Source organism: Tiliqua scincoides, chromosome 4 (genome assembly GCF_035046505.1).
Source record: "Tiliqua scincoides isolate rTilSci1 chromosome 4, rTilSci1.hap2, whole genome shotgun sequence".
Classification (NCBI taxonomy): Eukaryota; Metazoa; Chordata; class Lepidosauria; order Squamata; family Scincidae; genus Tiliqua; species Tiliqua scincoides.
This window is the reverse complement of record NC_089824.1, coordinates 131233949-131250418: the sequence shown is the minus strand read 5'-3', so window position 1 is coordinate 131250418 and position 16470 is coordinate 131233949. Positions and strand designations below refer to the sequence as shown.

General features: G+C 42.6%; 1 protein-coding gene across 1 annotated transcript in view; it reads left to right on the top strand.

Annotated features, from left to right (window-relative positions):
• Positions 1 to 4893: 4893 nt before the first annotated feature.
• The window catches only part of LOC136649306 (putative ferric-chelate reductase 1), a 43714-nt gene continuing 32137 nt past the window's right edge, over positions 4894 to 16470 (top strand). The window contains exons 1-4 of the mRNA XM_066625846.1: positions 4894 to 4923; positions 11192 to 11387; positions 12653 to 12789; positions 15632 to 15723. Coding sequence (XP_066481943.1) covers positions 4894 to 4923; positions 11192 to 11387; positions 12653 to 12789; positions 15632 to 15723 — 455 coding nt within the window. The remainder of the gene's footprint in view (positions 4924 to 11191; positions 11388 to 12652; positions 12790 to 15631; positions 15724 to 16470) is intronic.

Here is a 16470-nt window from a genome sequence, read left to right as displayed (position 1 = left end):
GTTGGTTTTAGTGGTCTCTGTCAATCCTGCATGACACTATTTTCTCTTTTTACCTATTTGAAGAACTGAAGGCTCTGGCTTTATACTGTTTTACACCAGAAATTCTTGATGATTCATCACTGTCCATGTTATGTATCACCTTTTTTACTATGCTGGTTTTCAATCACTGATTTGTACAAGAATTGATGGCCAAAAACTAGTGACTGATGGAGCTTTTGCAGGGCCCAATCCCATCCAACTTTTGAGCACCGGTGCAGTTGTAATGCAGCCCTGAGGTAAGGGAACAAAAGTTCCCATACATTGAGGAGGCCTCTGTGACTGCCTCCCCATCGCAGTATGCAGTGCATGCCCCATTGCCAGCTGCACCAGCACTGGAAAATTGGATAGGTTTTGGCTCACAGCCAGCTAGCTATCTTCCTTCCTGCCTTGCTGGCCCTGCAAGGCATTCTGGGGCACTACCTCTCTTTTCCACCATTATTCAGTTCTTTTTCAAGTACATTGTACCCCAAGTTGGGAACCACTGTGTTAGTAGAAGGCTGGGCTGGTGCATTTGGTGATTGGCTTGTGGAGAGGATCACTTTCAGGTTTTTTTGGAGGGGGTGGTGGTGGTTATGTTTTGTATTTTTTTGGTAACCTAAAATCAGTTACAGTAACCACAACATAAATTGTGAGGAAGAGTATGGCCCAAATCCTAACCAACTTTCCAGCGCGGGCATAGCTGTGCCAATGGGGTGTATATGGCATCCTGCAGTTGGGTGGCACTCACAGAGGCCTCCTCAAAGTAAGAGAATGTTTGTTCCCTTACCTAAGAGCTGCATTGCTCTTATGATGGTGCTGGAAAGTGGGTTAGGATTGCGCCCTCTGTTTGAAAGGGGACTCGCCCACTGCAAAGGGGGAAGTTGGTGGAGGGAAATTTGATAAAGAAAAGAAAATGTACAAATGCAGAGCTTAGGTCACCTAGCTGCACCCTGCCTCTTTTGTCTTCTGACAGGATCATTTGTTGTTCCTCTACTAGGGAACATCCTGTTCAACTTTTAAGCACCACTGCAACCTCAAGGTGAGGGAACAAACATTCCCTTACCTCAAGAAAGCCTCCATGACTGCCCCACAACCACAGAATGCAGTGTACGCCCCATTGGCACAGCTGCATAGTTGCTGGAGAGTTGGTTAGGATTGGGCCCCTTGTCTTGCTGTCATGTAGAACTGACTTGCTGTTGCTTGCTTAATACATCGCACTTAATATTATACAACCTTGGAGGGTTAGTGCCCATTGGCTAAATATAGCTTTTACTACTGTTCATAATGTTACACAGTAGTATTTTAATTTGCAAAGTACTTTTACCATCTGTATTGTGTTTCTGTTCTATAGATGAGAAATAAGGCCCCAATCCTATCCAACTTTTCAATGCTGATGCAGCTGTGCCAACAGGGCATGCACTGCATCCTGCAGTGGCAGGGGGGCACTCACAGAGGCTTTGGAATGGAGCTGCATTGTGGCTGCATCAATATTGGAAAGTTGGATAGGATTCGACCCTAAGAATGAAAGGGGGTTTACTGCTAGCATATTGCCATAATCTTAACTTCTGTAGGACATGTGATTGTATAATTTCTCTGGTTTACTCCTCTGGAGGATATAGTATGAAAAAAGAAAAGGAAAAATTTCATAGATTGAGTAGTAATCTCTGGAGGAGGTGTTATGGCCCACCATACACTAAAATGGGGAAGATACTAGAGGTTCAGCCTGTGAATCTGAACTTCCCATGCACCCTTGGGAACAGAGGTGTAGTCAAGGGGGAACAGGGCTCCAGGGCTTCTTCTACAGCAGTAGGAATGACATCATCAGCAGGTGTGCTCAGCTGCTGCCTTTGAAATTTAGCTCAGGAGAAGTATCAGACTCACACTGAAAAATTTGCCTAGAGACATACCTGAACATCTACCTTTATCTTCTTTCCTAAGGACTACCTGAGTGACAGTTTTGTAATTCACACAGCTGCAATCTATGCACTGAGTTTAATGGGATGTATTGCCAAGTAAGAGCCATTTAGTTATTTGATTTTTCTCTGTAAACCACTTTGTGAACTTTTAGTTGAAAAGCGGTATATAAATACTGTTAATAATAATAATAATAATAATAATAATAATAATAATCCTATCCAATTTTCCAGTGCCAGTGCAGCTGGCCAATGGGGCGTACACTGCATCCTGGGGGGGGGGGAGTCACAGAGGCCTCCTCAAGGTATGGGAACATTTGTTTCCTTACATCGGGTCTGCATTGCGGGTGCACTGGTGCTGTAAAGTTGGATAGGATTGGGCCCTGAGTGTGCATAGGATTGCTTTATAATTAGTAACACAGCTCCTGCAACTGGTATTCTGAACAAAGAATGCAAAGACCCTGGATGACTGCAAGAACCTGGGTACTTCTTAGTAGCATAGCAAGCTGTCTTCCCAAGACCGTTAGGCCTAGTTCAGTATTGTCAACGTAGACTGACAAGGGTTTTTATGTTTGGGTATTTCCCAGCCTCACCCAGAAATGCCAGGGATTGGATCTGGAACTTTATAATTCAAAATCATGTCTTTGGCCACTTTCCTGCTCCTTTTATTATTATTATTTTAATTAAAATTAACTTCATTAAATTTACCGCATTTAATAGACTACCTCTATTCAGGATTTTGCGGTATCTTATTGTAGATGCCCCTCACGTCCTGCTACCACCACACATTTTGGTCTTTTGGTATCTGGCCTCCTTCTGCCACTACCACCACCCCTGGCCCCTGACATCCTGCTCCCCAGAGGGGGATCTACCTCTCCTGCTCCTGTGTACCCTCAGCCCTCTTGATTTTGCTGAACAAGAAAAAAAATGGTGAATCTTTTTTGGGGGGGGGGATTGTTTTCTTTAGCAGCTCTTTTTACGCAAATGAATCAATTCTGAAGCCACAGTGAAAAGTCTCCCAATACTATAAATTCACTTGTGGTGAAGAGATGACAAGATGTTTTCCTGTGTTTTGAATCTTACAATATGGAGGCAGTTGAAATAGGAAGCAGTTTTTAACACCACATGTATATCTGCTCTTAGCTAGTAGTTATATGCATTTCTATTCAGAAGCCCCATTATGTTCAGTGAGACCAAGGCTGCAATCCTGTGCACACTTTCCTGGGGGTAATTCCTATTCAATGGGACTATTTCTGAGTAGACATGCATAGGATTGTGCTGTTATTCCTGGAAAGAGTGTACAGGATTGCTGCCCTAATAACCACAAAAAAGAAACTGCTTAAATTTTTTTTTTTAATGTTATGACTGTTAGATTTTAAAAAAGCATGTCATATATAATCTTGGTTTCTGTACTTTGCTCAAACCATGTGTTCTAAACACTTCTTAATTATGATTTAGTGAAAGCATTTGGACTTTAGTCAGCCAAGTCACCATCTCAATGCAAGAAATCAGCAAATTAGATACTCAGTAATGCATAAAGAAAACTTATATAGCATGATTAGAATACGTATGATGCTTTGCAGATCTGATTGCCTGATTTTATTTTACCTTTATTATACTGTCATATAATGTAGTTTAATTATTTCAGCAGTGTCATTATTGTTCATCTACAAAGCAAAAGCATATAGCCTGAGGTTTAACTAAGGATACCTTGGCCACAATCCAGTATAGTGTTTGGCATGATAAACCAGGCAAAGTAAATTGCCATAAGCATGACTGTCAGATTGTGGCTATTGATAATAATGGCATAGAGGCAAACAGGTTAGAAATAAAGTTGATATTTAATTTGCTCATTTTGGCGCTTTTGAAACTATGAATAACACAGATCTACACACATTTTGTTGTAAAAGTTAGACCTATTGTTGGGTATATTTTGAGTGCTAAATCCAATCCAAAAATGGCATTGGTTTTGCCCAATTGGCTATAGTTTCAGGGGTATGGCATAGACACTTTATATGCTGATTCAAGCAGCTTCCTCATGAGGAAGCCATGGCTTTGGTTTCCTCACAAGGAAGCTGTTTGAGGCTGCAATCCTGTCCACACTTTCCTGGAAGTAAGCTCCATTGACTATAAAGGGACTTACTTCTGAGTAGACAAGCATAGGATTGGGCTCGCATATAAAGTGGCTCTGCCATACCCCTGAAACTGGAGCCAATCAGGCAAAACCATTTTTTGATTCAACACCCCCAAAATATCATAAATTTGGCAATTAAAAAAAACGTTGTTTATCTGTAGGCCTGTGCAATGCACATGATCTTGAAAAAATATTAACACATCTCTCTATTTTGTTTTTATTTTTCACACAGCTGCACATAATAAGTGCAGCCCTATTGGGAAACAAAGCCCTATAGGAAAACAAAACCTGTTTGCACAACTTGAATTTGAGATTGGTTCTCCAATACTTTTGATGTGGCAAACTTAGGTGTAAGAGAATATGCAAATAGACTGGAGTCACAAAAGAAATTTGAATAGTGCATCAACATCAGTTTATTATTAGTGGTATCCTAAGCATTAATAATACCTTAGCATTAATCATCTCAACTGCATGTTGCTAATGCAAAAAAAGGGAAAAATAGTCACTTTCTGAGCACACAATCCACTTAAATGTGAGATTCATTTCATGAAAGAAAGAAATGCAGAACAAAACTCTCGGCTTTGAAAACATAAGTAGTAACACATATTAACCAGCAGAGGGGTGAGACACTGTTGTAAGGTGTGTGACGGTACAGACCCAGCGGTGAGAGCTCATATCCCAGAGCAATAGGGGCGCGTCTATGCAGTCTAGCAGAGTTGTCCGAGACGGCATTGAATCTTAATAGAGCTTCGCTTGCATTTGCAAAGCCTCTGCTATTCTGAGATTCCACGTGGTATCCAGCCAGGACGGTGGCTCGTAGGATCCCAAATGCTGTCCTTTTCCTTACTCTGGAGAGAGGTAAAGTGAAGTGGTGGGCTGGAGGTACCTATAAGAAGTCTCACTATGTTCAGTAGCTCTTATTGCCAGGTAGATGTGCATAGAATGTAAATCTTAATATAGCAGGAGCCACATGCTGTCTCTCATGTTCCCCCCAGAAGATGATCTATGTTCCCAAACTGTGGGTTGGAACCTGGTTTTTGTGGCTTGCCAAAAGATGATGAAAAGATCAGATAACTAATTGCTTCAAGCCGTGAAACTATTCAGAAATCAGATATTGTAGCTACTAATTGCCCTGCAAAGAGCTCAGTTCCTGCAGTTTGCAAGATAGCTGCTAATTGCCCTGCAAAGGAGCTGAGCTCCTGCAGTTTGCAAGCATGTGTAAATGAAGGGAGATAAATGTTTGAGGGTCTTTTTCTGGTGGTTTTTATAAACAAATGAATAAAATATTATTTCTTTCTAGATTTCCTTTTTAAGAATCTGGTAAACCTAGGTGGGTCCTGAGAGTGGTGTTTTAAAAAGTGGATCCTGGTGCTAAAAAGTTGGGGATGCACTGATCAAGAAATATGTCCCTAGACACACTTCACTATTTACTTCCTGATGCTTCTTGGGTAACGTTCTTTAGGCGGCATCTGAGTGCTGGTCCTGCTGTAGGAGAAGTCAGGGAGCGCCACTCCCTCTTGATTAAACCCCTTGGTTTCTCCCTAGTTTTCTTTAACTGTCCACGTTAGAGAAAAAACAAATAATACCGTAAGTTCCTCATTTTGTAGAAATCAATCTCTCTAAGTGGAGGGATGCTCTTTAAGGCTACAATCTTATATGTGCTTACCTGGGGGTAAACCCTATTGAACTTAATGGGGCTTGCTTTTTGGTAGGCTTGTATGGGCGTGCGCTGTAAGAATAGATGCTGGGGAAATACTTCCCTTTTTAATGCACAGACTTAGTGAGTGGATCTGTTACTGACAATCCACTGTTCAGTGATCTTGGTAGGCATTAATTAAATTAGATCAGCCATTTTCACCCTTTTTTGTTTCACAGCACACTGAGGGCCCAATCCTAACCAACTTTCCAGTACCAGTGCAACTGCAATGCAGCCCCAGGGTAAGGTAACAAATGTTTGCATACCTTGAGGTGGCCTCTGTGACTGCACCCCCAACACAGGAAGCAGTGCATACCCCATTGGCATAGCAGCACTGGCACTGGAAAATTGGATAGGATTGTGCTCTGAGAAGGCACTAATATTGTCAAGGCACACCATCAGTTTTTTACAATTGCAAAGGCATATGACATTGCCAGTGGGGGGGGGGGCTCACATCCCCCAGTTGCCCTACTAATAAATGACCCACTCTCAAACTTCCATGGCACACCTGTGGACCATTCACAGCATGCCAATGACTCATGGCACACTAGCTGAAAATTGCTGGATTAGATAAGCGTCTAACACTAAAGCAGAGCTGGCTCACTAATGTGCATCAGTCAGTGACATATAGCTTGTAGCTGAACATATCTGTTGAGAAGTATCATATTCAAAATGATATCAGGTGATTTGAGCTCTTTGGCTATATTGTTTGATCTTTCTGGTGGCAGTCTATATTTGCAGTTTCCTATGTAACAAAATGTGCATGAGCATATCTTCACAGAAAGATTGCTAACTTACTTCTTCCTTTTTCTGAGTCCTGAGTTTGCTCTGACATTTAAATCTTGATATTTTCAGGTGTGTCAGAAATCAGTAAACAGTAAAACATTTAGGCTGCAATCCTAACCTCACTTTCCTGGGAGTAAGTCCCATTGAACACAATAGGACTTACTTCTGAGTAGACCTGGTTAGGCTTGTGCCCTTAAGCATATGGTAAAGTTCATTTATTATGTGAAAACAATTGAGATTAATTTGAAAATGACAATTGGGTGCGTGACTTACATGCAGCCAGGAGGCCTTTGCCTATAATCACGTGGATTGTTGATGGACCAAGTTTTAGCTCTGTAGTGTGAGTCTTTGTTCACAGAACAGGAACAAAAATATACTGAGGGAAAGCTGTTAGGGTCATGTTGCAAGTTCTGCTTTTTCTCACACAGTGCCATGCTTATAAAATGCTACTATGTAAATAGGAGCATGTGATGCTTGCTCAAGTATATACTGTATGTGTTTTTTGCTGTGGTTAAGCCTATGTCAGGTCATCACATATGACAGTTCACATGTAGTGTTCCACAGTCCTTTCTCACATGGAAATGCTTAAATCTGAAAATCAGCTTAAGAGTGATATTGCAAGAATTGCATAATATTGCAAGAATGATTCCAAGAACTTTGTAAAGATTTTTTTTTATACACTCAAGGACCAATCCTATCCAACTTTCCTGCACCGGTGCAGCTACAGTGCCACCCCGAGGTAAGGGAACAAATGTTCCCATACTTTGAGGAGGCCTCTGGGACTGCTTCCCCAATGCAGGAAGCAGTACATACCCCATAGACACAGCAGCACTGGCACTGGAAAATTTGATTGGATTGGGCCCTAAGGCAGTGGTTCCCAATATTTTTAGCATCAGGACGTACTTTTGAAAATGACATCCACCTAAGTGACTCACCTAGCTTTACAAGGCTAAAAAGGAAAAAGTTTCATTTTGCCAGTCATTTGAGCCTCTGTTTTTACCCTTTTTACTATGTTGGGGGGAGGGGGGAGGGTAATTGCATTCTGGAGCGTTTGTTAAGCTCCATGTATATTGGATCAAGACCATTCTGATGGCTTTGTATTCCCCTTTATCTGGCTTTTGATCAGAGCCAGAGCACATTTGCCTACTCATGAGACCATGTGTGGCTCAGTTTCATTTTCCATAGGGCTCAGCACATTTTCCTTGTCAGCTATCAACTTGTCAATTTGAGTGTCATGACCCACCAACAATCAGGTCATGGCCCACTGTTTGGGAACTAAGCACTAAGGTTCTATCTTAGTGGTTTACAATAACGCTACAGAACACCACTGTTCATGGTCCCATGGCTATTGATACAATGCTATTGTAATTATTTCAGTATATCTTGATCTTGTTGTTGGGGATTCTTCATCATTTCCCCCTCCCTTAATCCTAGACACTTTTGTTTCCTTCAACATACACACATATTGACATGAAATGTTCTTGTTTGAAATCAAGGACAAAATTCTCAGTGACTTCAGTGAAATGACTGTTGCATGGTTTCTTAAATTTCACAGCAGAGTTCATAGGCCTGCTTTTGGATATTCAAGATTAAACTGCAGACATGCAAGCTATTTTGTGTGTGTGTGTTTGTACCTCATAAGTATGTTATTACTGATTTATGTAGCATCTTCTACAGAAATTTCTGTAGCGTCTTCTAAGTCGTATATTTTGCTGTATATATATGCTATACAGTTTTATGTTATTTATGACCCAATCCTATGCTGGCTGTTGCCCCGCAGTACAGTGGTGCTGAAACAGTCGCTGCTATATCCTGTGGAGCCAATGAGTCACATCTCCTAGGAGTAAGGGAACATTGGTTCCCTTACCCTGTGTTGGACACCTGCAGCCCCTATGAGTCTACTTGGACCTACACCAGCTCAATAGCTGGCACGGATTCAAGTAGCCCATATAGGGCTTTCAGACATGGGACAGGGACAGGATGTGGCAACAGCCAAGGTTACTGTCCCTGCCCCCCTAGGCTTAAACTGCCACCTGCCCTCCGCCATTCAGTTCCAACCCCTCCCTGTCTACCCTTTGCCCTCCCCCCTTTGCCCTCCCCCCACCCAAAAAGTTTGGCAGGGAACTTACCACAGGCAGGTCTCTAACCGGTACAGAGGTCCAGGGCCAATTGGCACTGGCCTCCTGACTGACACTGTTCCTCTCTCAGTTGCCACAACATGCCCTATGGCACATTTGCAACAGCCGTTGCTGGTGCAGTGTGCGAGTTGCCAGCACTGCCCAACAGTAGGATTGGGTTGCCCAAATAGTAATCTTATCAGCAGAGACAATCACCTTTTTTTTCTCAAGTGGAGAGGCTCATTATGCTGCATTATACTTGGTAAAGGGCTTATTAGTTGGGGGGGGGGAAATGAGTGCTTCTGCTGAATTTGATACTGGAGGATTTAGGCACAATCCTATACTCACCTAATGCCTGTGGAGCATGCACTCCACTGATCTATGCAATTGCAATCATGCTGTAAAGTATACTGTGGCAGTATAGGACATTATGGTGCTGGCAGGGAGGCCTGTGCCACCCTGAAAGCATCAGTGCAAGCACGTGTGTCATCAGTGCAAGCTCCACGTGTGTTGGAGCAAGTGAGTCCTACAATGGGTGGCAGGGGAAAGAGGAACAGGGGTGGAGAGGGGATGTAATGAGACAGAGGAATGTGGTGAGGGGGTAGAATCGACAGCAGTGACTACCGCTGTATCCTATCCCTCTTCTAGGCCTAATTTTCCAACACGAGGCAGCTTAGATTTGTGCCAGCTATTTTGCTAACGATTGCTAGCGCTTTTCACAGGCCAAGGGGATGAATGTCCCCTTATCTCAGGGATATCTCCAGTGGTCTCTCTTGCCATGCTGGATACAGTGGAAGCAGTTGCAGCACTGCTGCACCAAAGTGCAGCTAGGATTGGGCTGCCACAGTCAGTATATATGATATTTGAGACATTTTGTTCAGCCCAGCAGAGGGCTATAAAATAATATCTACATTGTGCACCCTGATGATGAATGCACTATGCATTGCCATGAAGACTGTATGCTGTTTGAGTTTGTAAATTTTATCCTCGTGTCACTTAGGGTGGCTGGGTCCACACAACTAGCATGAATATCTAGTTGTTGCTGCTACATCCAGAATGTAGCAAACCATTCTACAGCTTTTACATATTGCTTGTACTGCTTGTTTTTTTATTCAGTCAGCTTGCATCTTACAAGAGCCCTTACCACAGGTCCCATACAGGAGCTAGCCAAGCGCGAGCCCGCACTGAGCCAAATCTGGTGCTGGGCCCATGTTTCGCCACCTGGTGGTTGCCTGAACCACCAGGCAGAGTCTCAGAACACTCACATTAGGTGAGTATAGGATTGTGCCACAAATCCTTTGTGTGTTACCTAAATCCTCTCCTGTCATGCATGTCAGAACAATAGGCAAATACTGCATGGAGATGCTGGAAGATTTGGATTGTTATATATGTGTGTTGTATTTTCAGAGGCTTAAAAGTACGGCACTGTGCATGCATCTACTTGTTCCAGGTTGTGTAACTAGATCACAGCTACCGCTGCTATAATTCTTCTTATCTTTGGCATCAGTGAAATTCCTCATAAATGGCAATCTTGTGAATGTTGTCTCCTGATTTATCTACCTGGCTGTTCTCCAGGAGTTCCAAAAAAGTGGCAATATTTTCAGTATCAATGAGGCAGTCAAAGTAAAGCACAGAAATAAAGCATTTATTTCTGTGACAGATATTTACATGTCAGCGTGATATAGTTATTCAAGTGTTAAGGTTAGAATGAGTGAGACCTGAGTTCAGATCCCCACTCATTCATGAAGCTCACTGAGTGATCAGTATCAGTCTCTATCTTTCAGCCTAACCTAGGTTAGGGCTCTTGTGCAGTGCTCTTGTGACAACCATGGTAGGAAGAACTACATACACTGCCTAAGCTCCTTGGAAGAAGGGTGATATAGGAATACAAGTAAATAATAAAGTACATGCTTAACTCTTCCACTGGAAACAAAAAAAATCTTTAAAAGGCATAACTACAACTAGATCAACCATTTTCAACCACTCTGCTGTGGCACACTGGTGTGCCATGGATGGTCTGCAGGTGTGCCACGAGAGTTTGGGGGAGGGTCATTTGTTAGTAGGGCCACTGGGGGATGTGAGCCCCTGTTGTCAGTGGGTGTGCCTTGTCAACTGTCAAAAAACCAATGCTATGCCTTGACATTTTAGAACTTTCTCAGTGTTGAGATGAGATGAAAAAGATTGATAGTCACTGAACTAGATAATTGAGTTGGTATCTTTATGCTGACAATATGCTAGTAAGCTTTGATGTCCTGCATCTGGTCACGCACAGGCTTCTTTGTGCATCTTGTCCTGCATCTTGTCATCAGCTCCTTTATGCTGGACTCAAGCAGATGCACAACCTTTCTGTATTTTACAGTGTTCTGAAAACTCTGTGGTGTTCTCTGATTTTCATCTGCTGAAGTCTTTTCTTTCTTTTTCTTCTTTGTTTGGAATTGCAGAAATACCAGTAATAGATGATAGAATTTAATAAAATTTTTGACTGTCACCTTATTGGATATACTCCAAATGTTGCATTTCTTCACAGATTAAAAAATGGCCTATTCTCTTCCTTTTCTGGGAGGTGTTTTCTTCCACTGTCCTTGGCTTCCCAAATGGAAAAATTAGCGTGGTTTGTGATTCCATGTTTCCCGCGCATGGAAATGCAGTTGCACAGACCTCCCCAGCACCCTATATCGTCTCTGTCTCAAATACTTCATTTAACCCAGGAGATGAAATCACAGGTAATTCCAGAACATGCAATCATTTGTTGAATGTGTTGTAAATTTTAAAGTGTGTGTGTGTGTTTGGTTCTCTGAGCCCTAATGTGAGATGACAACAGCACACTGTATCCACAGCCAGGATCCACAGAACAGTGGGCATGTGTAAAAAGGGCTTCTGCATGGGTTAATGCCCCCTGCACTGTATCAAAGGCCTTTCTGTAGAGTCCTCTGTCCTTCAAGGTTGGCTTTTTGTTCAAGGGCCAAATGCTGCGAAACATTCCACAGTCCTTTGGATACTGGCCAAGAGCTACAATTTATGCATTACCTTGTGCCAAAAAGCTCACAAGGAGTGGCAACTCAAAGACACAAAGTGGCTTTTTTTGTTTTTTGTTTTTGTTTCTAGACAGTTTCCTATTTCAGCCTCTTTACCATATGGAAAGAAGACATCTTTGTAGCTGCTTATCCTTTCTGTAAAGAAGTAGTTTAGAAAGCTAACTGGTGAAACCAAAGCTGTAGATACCCCTGGTAAAATATCCCCAGCAAGAGAAAGAACTTGTGTTTTGTCGTCTTCTATCTCCTTTGGGCCTTTTTTTAATACTCTTGGTAGTATCCTTATGTGTTCTAACAAGTAAAGCTGAAAGCTATTGGACATGTTCCAGATAAAGTTTGTCACTTTTATAGTCAGACTGATATCAGCAGGAGAGGGGAAGCCGAATCCTAAGCTGCCCTGCCCTGCCCAAAATGGCTGCCGTTGAATCCAAAGCTCACTGGGCAGCCGCCAGCGGCTCCTCAGGGGAAGGGAGCAGTCTCTGCAATGGGGCTATTCAAGTCTGTGCTAGCTATTTAGCCAGTGCAGAGTAAAGTAGAGCACCCCATGTTGGGCTAGGAGGCTCCGCTCCCGCCTTGCTCCCTCCCTCCCCCTCTCCACCTTTCCACTTCACTCCCTTCCCCATCCTACTGTCTCCCTGCCCTGGAACGCCCCCCCCCACTCACCTCTCCGCCTTCTGGAATAAGGGTCTGGCACTGAGCCAGCGGTGAGTCTCACAGGCGTGCCTTATGGCATATTTTTGATACTCGGTGCCAGCAGAGGGCTGGCAATGGGTCTTTGGGATCAGGCCCTTAAGCTCATGTTTAAATCGTGGCCACATTTTACTAAAGTCTGTTGGATCTCACACTTAATTGTCCCAGTGATAGTGATCAAAGATTAACAATGTGGCAAGAAGCTATAGCTGTCAGTTTTAATACCAATCCTAACAATAACTTGGACCATTTGTTTTCCTCCTCAGTATCTCTCTCAGCAATGAATGGCTCCAGCTTTAAAGGATTTTTCCTACAGGCCCGAGCGATTGAAGGTAGTGTTGCTGTTGGTAGCTTTCGAATAATAAATCCTGACACTCAAAGCCTTGCATGCAACAATGTTCAGGTATGTGTAATTTGTGAGACTCATCTTGGCAAATTCTTCTGTTTTCATATTACAAAAAGAAGCAACAATTGCAGTATAACCAGACCAGATATAATATTGGAGCTCCTGACATATTTGTGTGCGTGTGTGTGTATGTGTGTAAAATAGGGTAAAGGTTTAGACCTCCCTTCCCTAAATCGTGGCTCTGATCCATATTTGGGCCATTCACAATTGCTTTTTGAACAAGCAAAAGACACTTGGAACTTAAAGCATGGAGCTTGCATATCGAATCTAGGTTGGTTTTATGATCCAAAGAGCTACTCTAGGCTCGCTGAATGGTTTGGGCATGCCTAGTAGAATTTTTCAACTTTTTATTCCTTCTGAACAGTAGACCTGATGCCAGGGCCTCTGAGAGGAATTTTCTCAGGGGGTACAAAGTTTCTTTTGGGCCCCTTTGCAAAGGGGGAAGTGGGGGGGGGGTGGTGGTGACAGGCAAGCAGAATGGGGGCATGGAGGGGTAAAACAAGGGGAGGGTGGAGACAGTTGGAAAAGTCTTTGGAGCCCAGGTCTAGCCACTCATGTGGCATTGGCAGCTAGATATAGATATGGAAAACAAAAAACTTTTCTAAGTCTCTCTAAAATCTTTAAAATAGAGGAAATCATGCAGAAAATTAGCATCATCATATTTAGGCTCACACTAGAATGGAAAGTGTCCTGAGCATACCAAAACCTGCTTCTGCAGCAGCTGTAGTCTTGCAACTTAGTCCCTGAGCTCCTATACACTCCTTCATGGCAAGTGGATCTAATGGCAAAGAGCTACTGTAGCAGGCCAGTTTCCTCCCAGATTTGATACTGTGTTAAGGAGTGTCATGTATGCGTTCCTTGGCCCAACATATTTGACTTGCTGGTAGCTGCAGCCGCATACTCATGGTAGTGACCCCAGCATCCCGTTGGGCAACAAGTCTTGATTACATAGGAAAATGTAAGATCACAGGAAAATGTAAGATCCCAGGAAATTTCTGGGCCCCCTCATTTAGCTCTTGGGGCCCCCTTTTTGACCCTGGGTCCAGGTACAAATTACCCTCTTTACCCCCCCTCTCCTAGGCCCTGCCTGATGCCACCTGCCCCTGCTCCCAATATCACAAAGAGCTTCTGAAAGTAATCTCAGTTTCAACACTATTGTATGGTATGTGCGCCCCTGCTGTTCAAGAAGTAGTATCTACCCATTGCCTCTTAAGTGCACTGAAGTAGTTGCATGGTACTTTGAATTCAAACCATAAGGTGTATGAGCTTCATTATTTTGAGGAAGGCAGGTAGGGATTGATGCTGTGGTCACTGCTATTCCTCAGTTGGAGGAAAAGGGTAATATTCTTCCCTGCACACAACTGCAGTCAAGCCTTTGGGGAAATGGCCTTCTTCATCCCAATGGCCTCCTACCCTCAACTGTAGTTGAAAAACTATACATGTCTCCTGTTCTCTTCCCAAAGTCTTGTCAGATGGAGAGTGCATCCATGTTGCTTTAGCAACGCAATTGTCACTCCCTGCCATGTCCTTTATAGTGATGATATGAGACTCTGTGGCAACTATCTCCTGATGCACCAGGCGACTGCAGCTTCTGAGTTGGTCAGTCCGTTCTTCTCTCTTGTTGCTCCAATGCCAGGCTCCCCTCCCCCTGCCTCATGGTGGTCTTGTCTTGAAGTTAACTGAGAAGTTACACTTGTAGTGTTCTGATAAAAGGAGCAGTACCATTGTTGTTTGTTTGTTCTTGCCTTTAAATAAATTTATAACGAGCCTTTCATCCACTTGACTTTCATCGCTTTACTCTTTCAGCCATTTTCAGTTATAACCACATTTTAAATTTCATCCACATGCTTTCCTCTTCCATCCAACTTTCCACAACATTTGTCAACATTCTTATGTTTGTTTGACTTTATTTCTGTTTTATTTCTGTTTTACATGCATTTGCATGTGTTATATACAGTAGTTACTTATTTACATTTTTCACTGGACAAAATAAATTTGCAAGCTAAACAAGGCAATGCTTGGACATTCATCCATTTAAAACTTTCATTCATGCTCTGGTCCCTAACCAGATGAAAGTGCAAGGTATTGCTGTATTCCAGTGGTTCTCACACATTTAGCACAGGGACCCACTTTTTAGAATGAGAATCTGTCAGGACCCACCGGAAGTGATGTCATGACCGGAAAGCGACATCATCAAGTAAGAAAATTTTTAACAATTCTATACTGCAGTCTTACCCAGGAGTAAATCCCATTGATTATCATTGTTAAAAGAATATACATAGTAGCTTGTTCAAAGTACAGGTCTGTACCATTTCCCCAATGCAGTCGCATACCATGGTAGCACCAAGTCTAATATATTAAAAATAAAATATTGAAATGAACGGGGACCTACCTGAAATTGGGTCCCACAGTTTGAGAAACACTGCTGTATTCCTATTTTCTAAGCTGCACCACACAGACAAATTGAACCACATATTGTCTTATATTTTAATGTGACTATAGGCAACAGTTTCACCACATACCTTGCATGTCATAAAATTCCCCTTAACAGGTGGAGAATGAGGTGGAGCGGATCAGACTATCCAAGGGTAAGATATATTAGCCCAGGAAACCTGGTCATTGGTATTAACCTGCCAAGTAGCAAGGAGATGTTTTATCACAATGTAGATGCAGGTGTGAGGTAGTGTGTGATAAAATGGTTGTCTATCACACAAATGATCAAGTTACACCAGAATGGTCTCACTTCAGGATAATACTGGGAGTGTGCTACACTTTCTAAATTACTGAAAGTGTGTTGTTTTTCTATGTCATTTTTCTGTGTGTTTTTTTTAATTCGTAGAATTCTTCACTGAGTCACACGAATAAAGAAAACAAGCAAAATGTTTCAGCAATTTGGGTTGCGCCTTCTGACGTGGGGCATATTGTGTTCAGGTACAGGCTTGGTTTGCCTTTGTATATAAAATAGCAGCACATCATGAAGCCTTCATTTCCCTAAAGACTAAAGTAAATTTGTTATAAAAATGCTTTGTGCTACTCTGGATGGTTCTGCTGCCCTTAATGACTGTTTGTGTGGCTGGCCAAAGACCTCTTGATGCCTGAGGTTGGATGCCAAATGCTGCCATCCTCTACCGATGATGTGCTAGCCTCTGGCTTCTCCACTTACCCTTAGCACTCTTTTCCCCTCCACATTTCCTCTTCCTTGCTTCCTTTTTTCAATTCAGGAGTAGAAGAAGGAGGTGGAGCAGCAGTGGCAGGCAAGTGAGTGGACAGAGATGGGTGCTCCCCACCAATCTGTTGCCTGAAGTGACACTTCAGTTGGCTTCATGGATGGCCAGCCCTGACAATCTTATGTTTTAGACATGTTGGCAAGAGCACAGCTGTTGCTTTGATTAACTTATAAATATGCTGCTAATGCAACTCCGTAACTTTTTCTTCAACCATTAACAAACCAGGTCGATGGTTTTACTTTTGTTCCTTTTGATTTCAAGGACGAGGGAGTTGAAAATTTTATAAATGTATGTTTACTCTCAGGGCCATATACAGGTTCATAGTTCAGGATAAAAGTGTTTTGGTTTTAAGAGAAATCATGCTGGTGTTATTGACAGGTAATTCCAATTCGCATGTGAGGATTAACTATAATTATAATGACTGAATTGCATTCAGTGGTCGGTTGGTTGA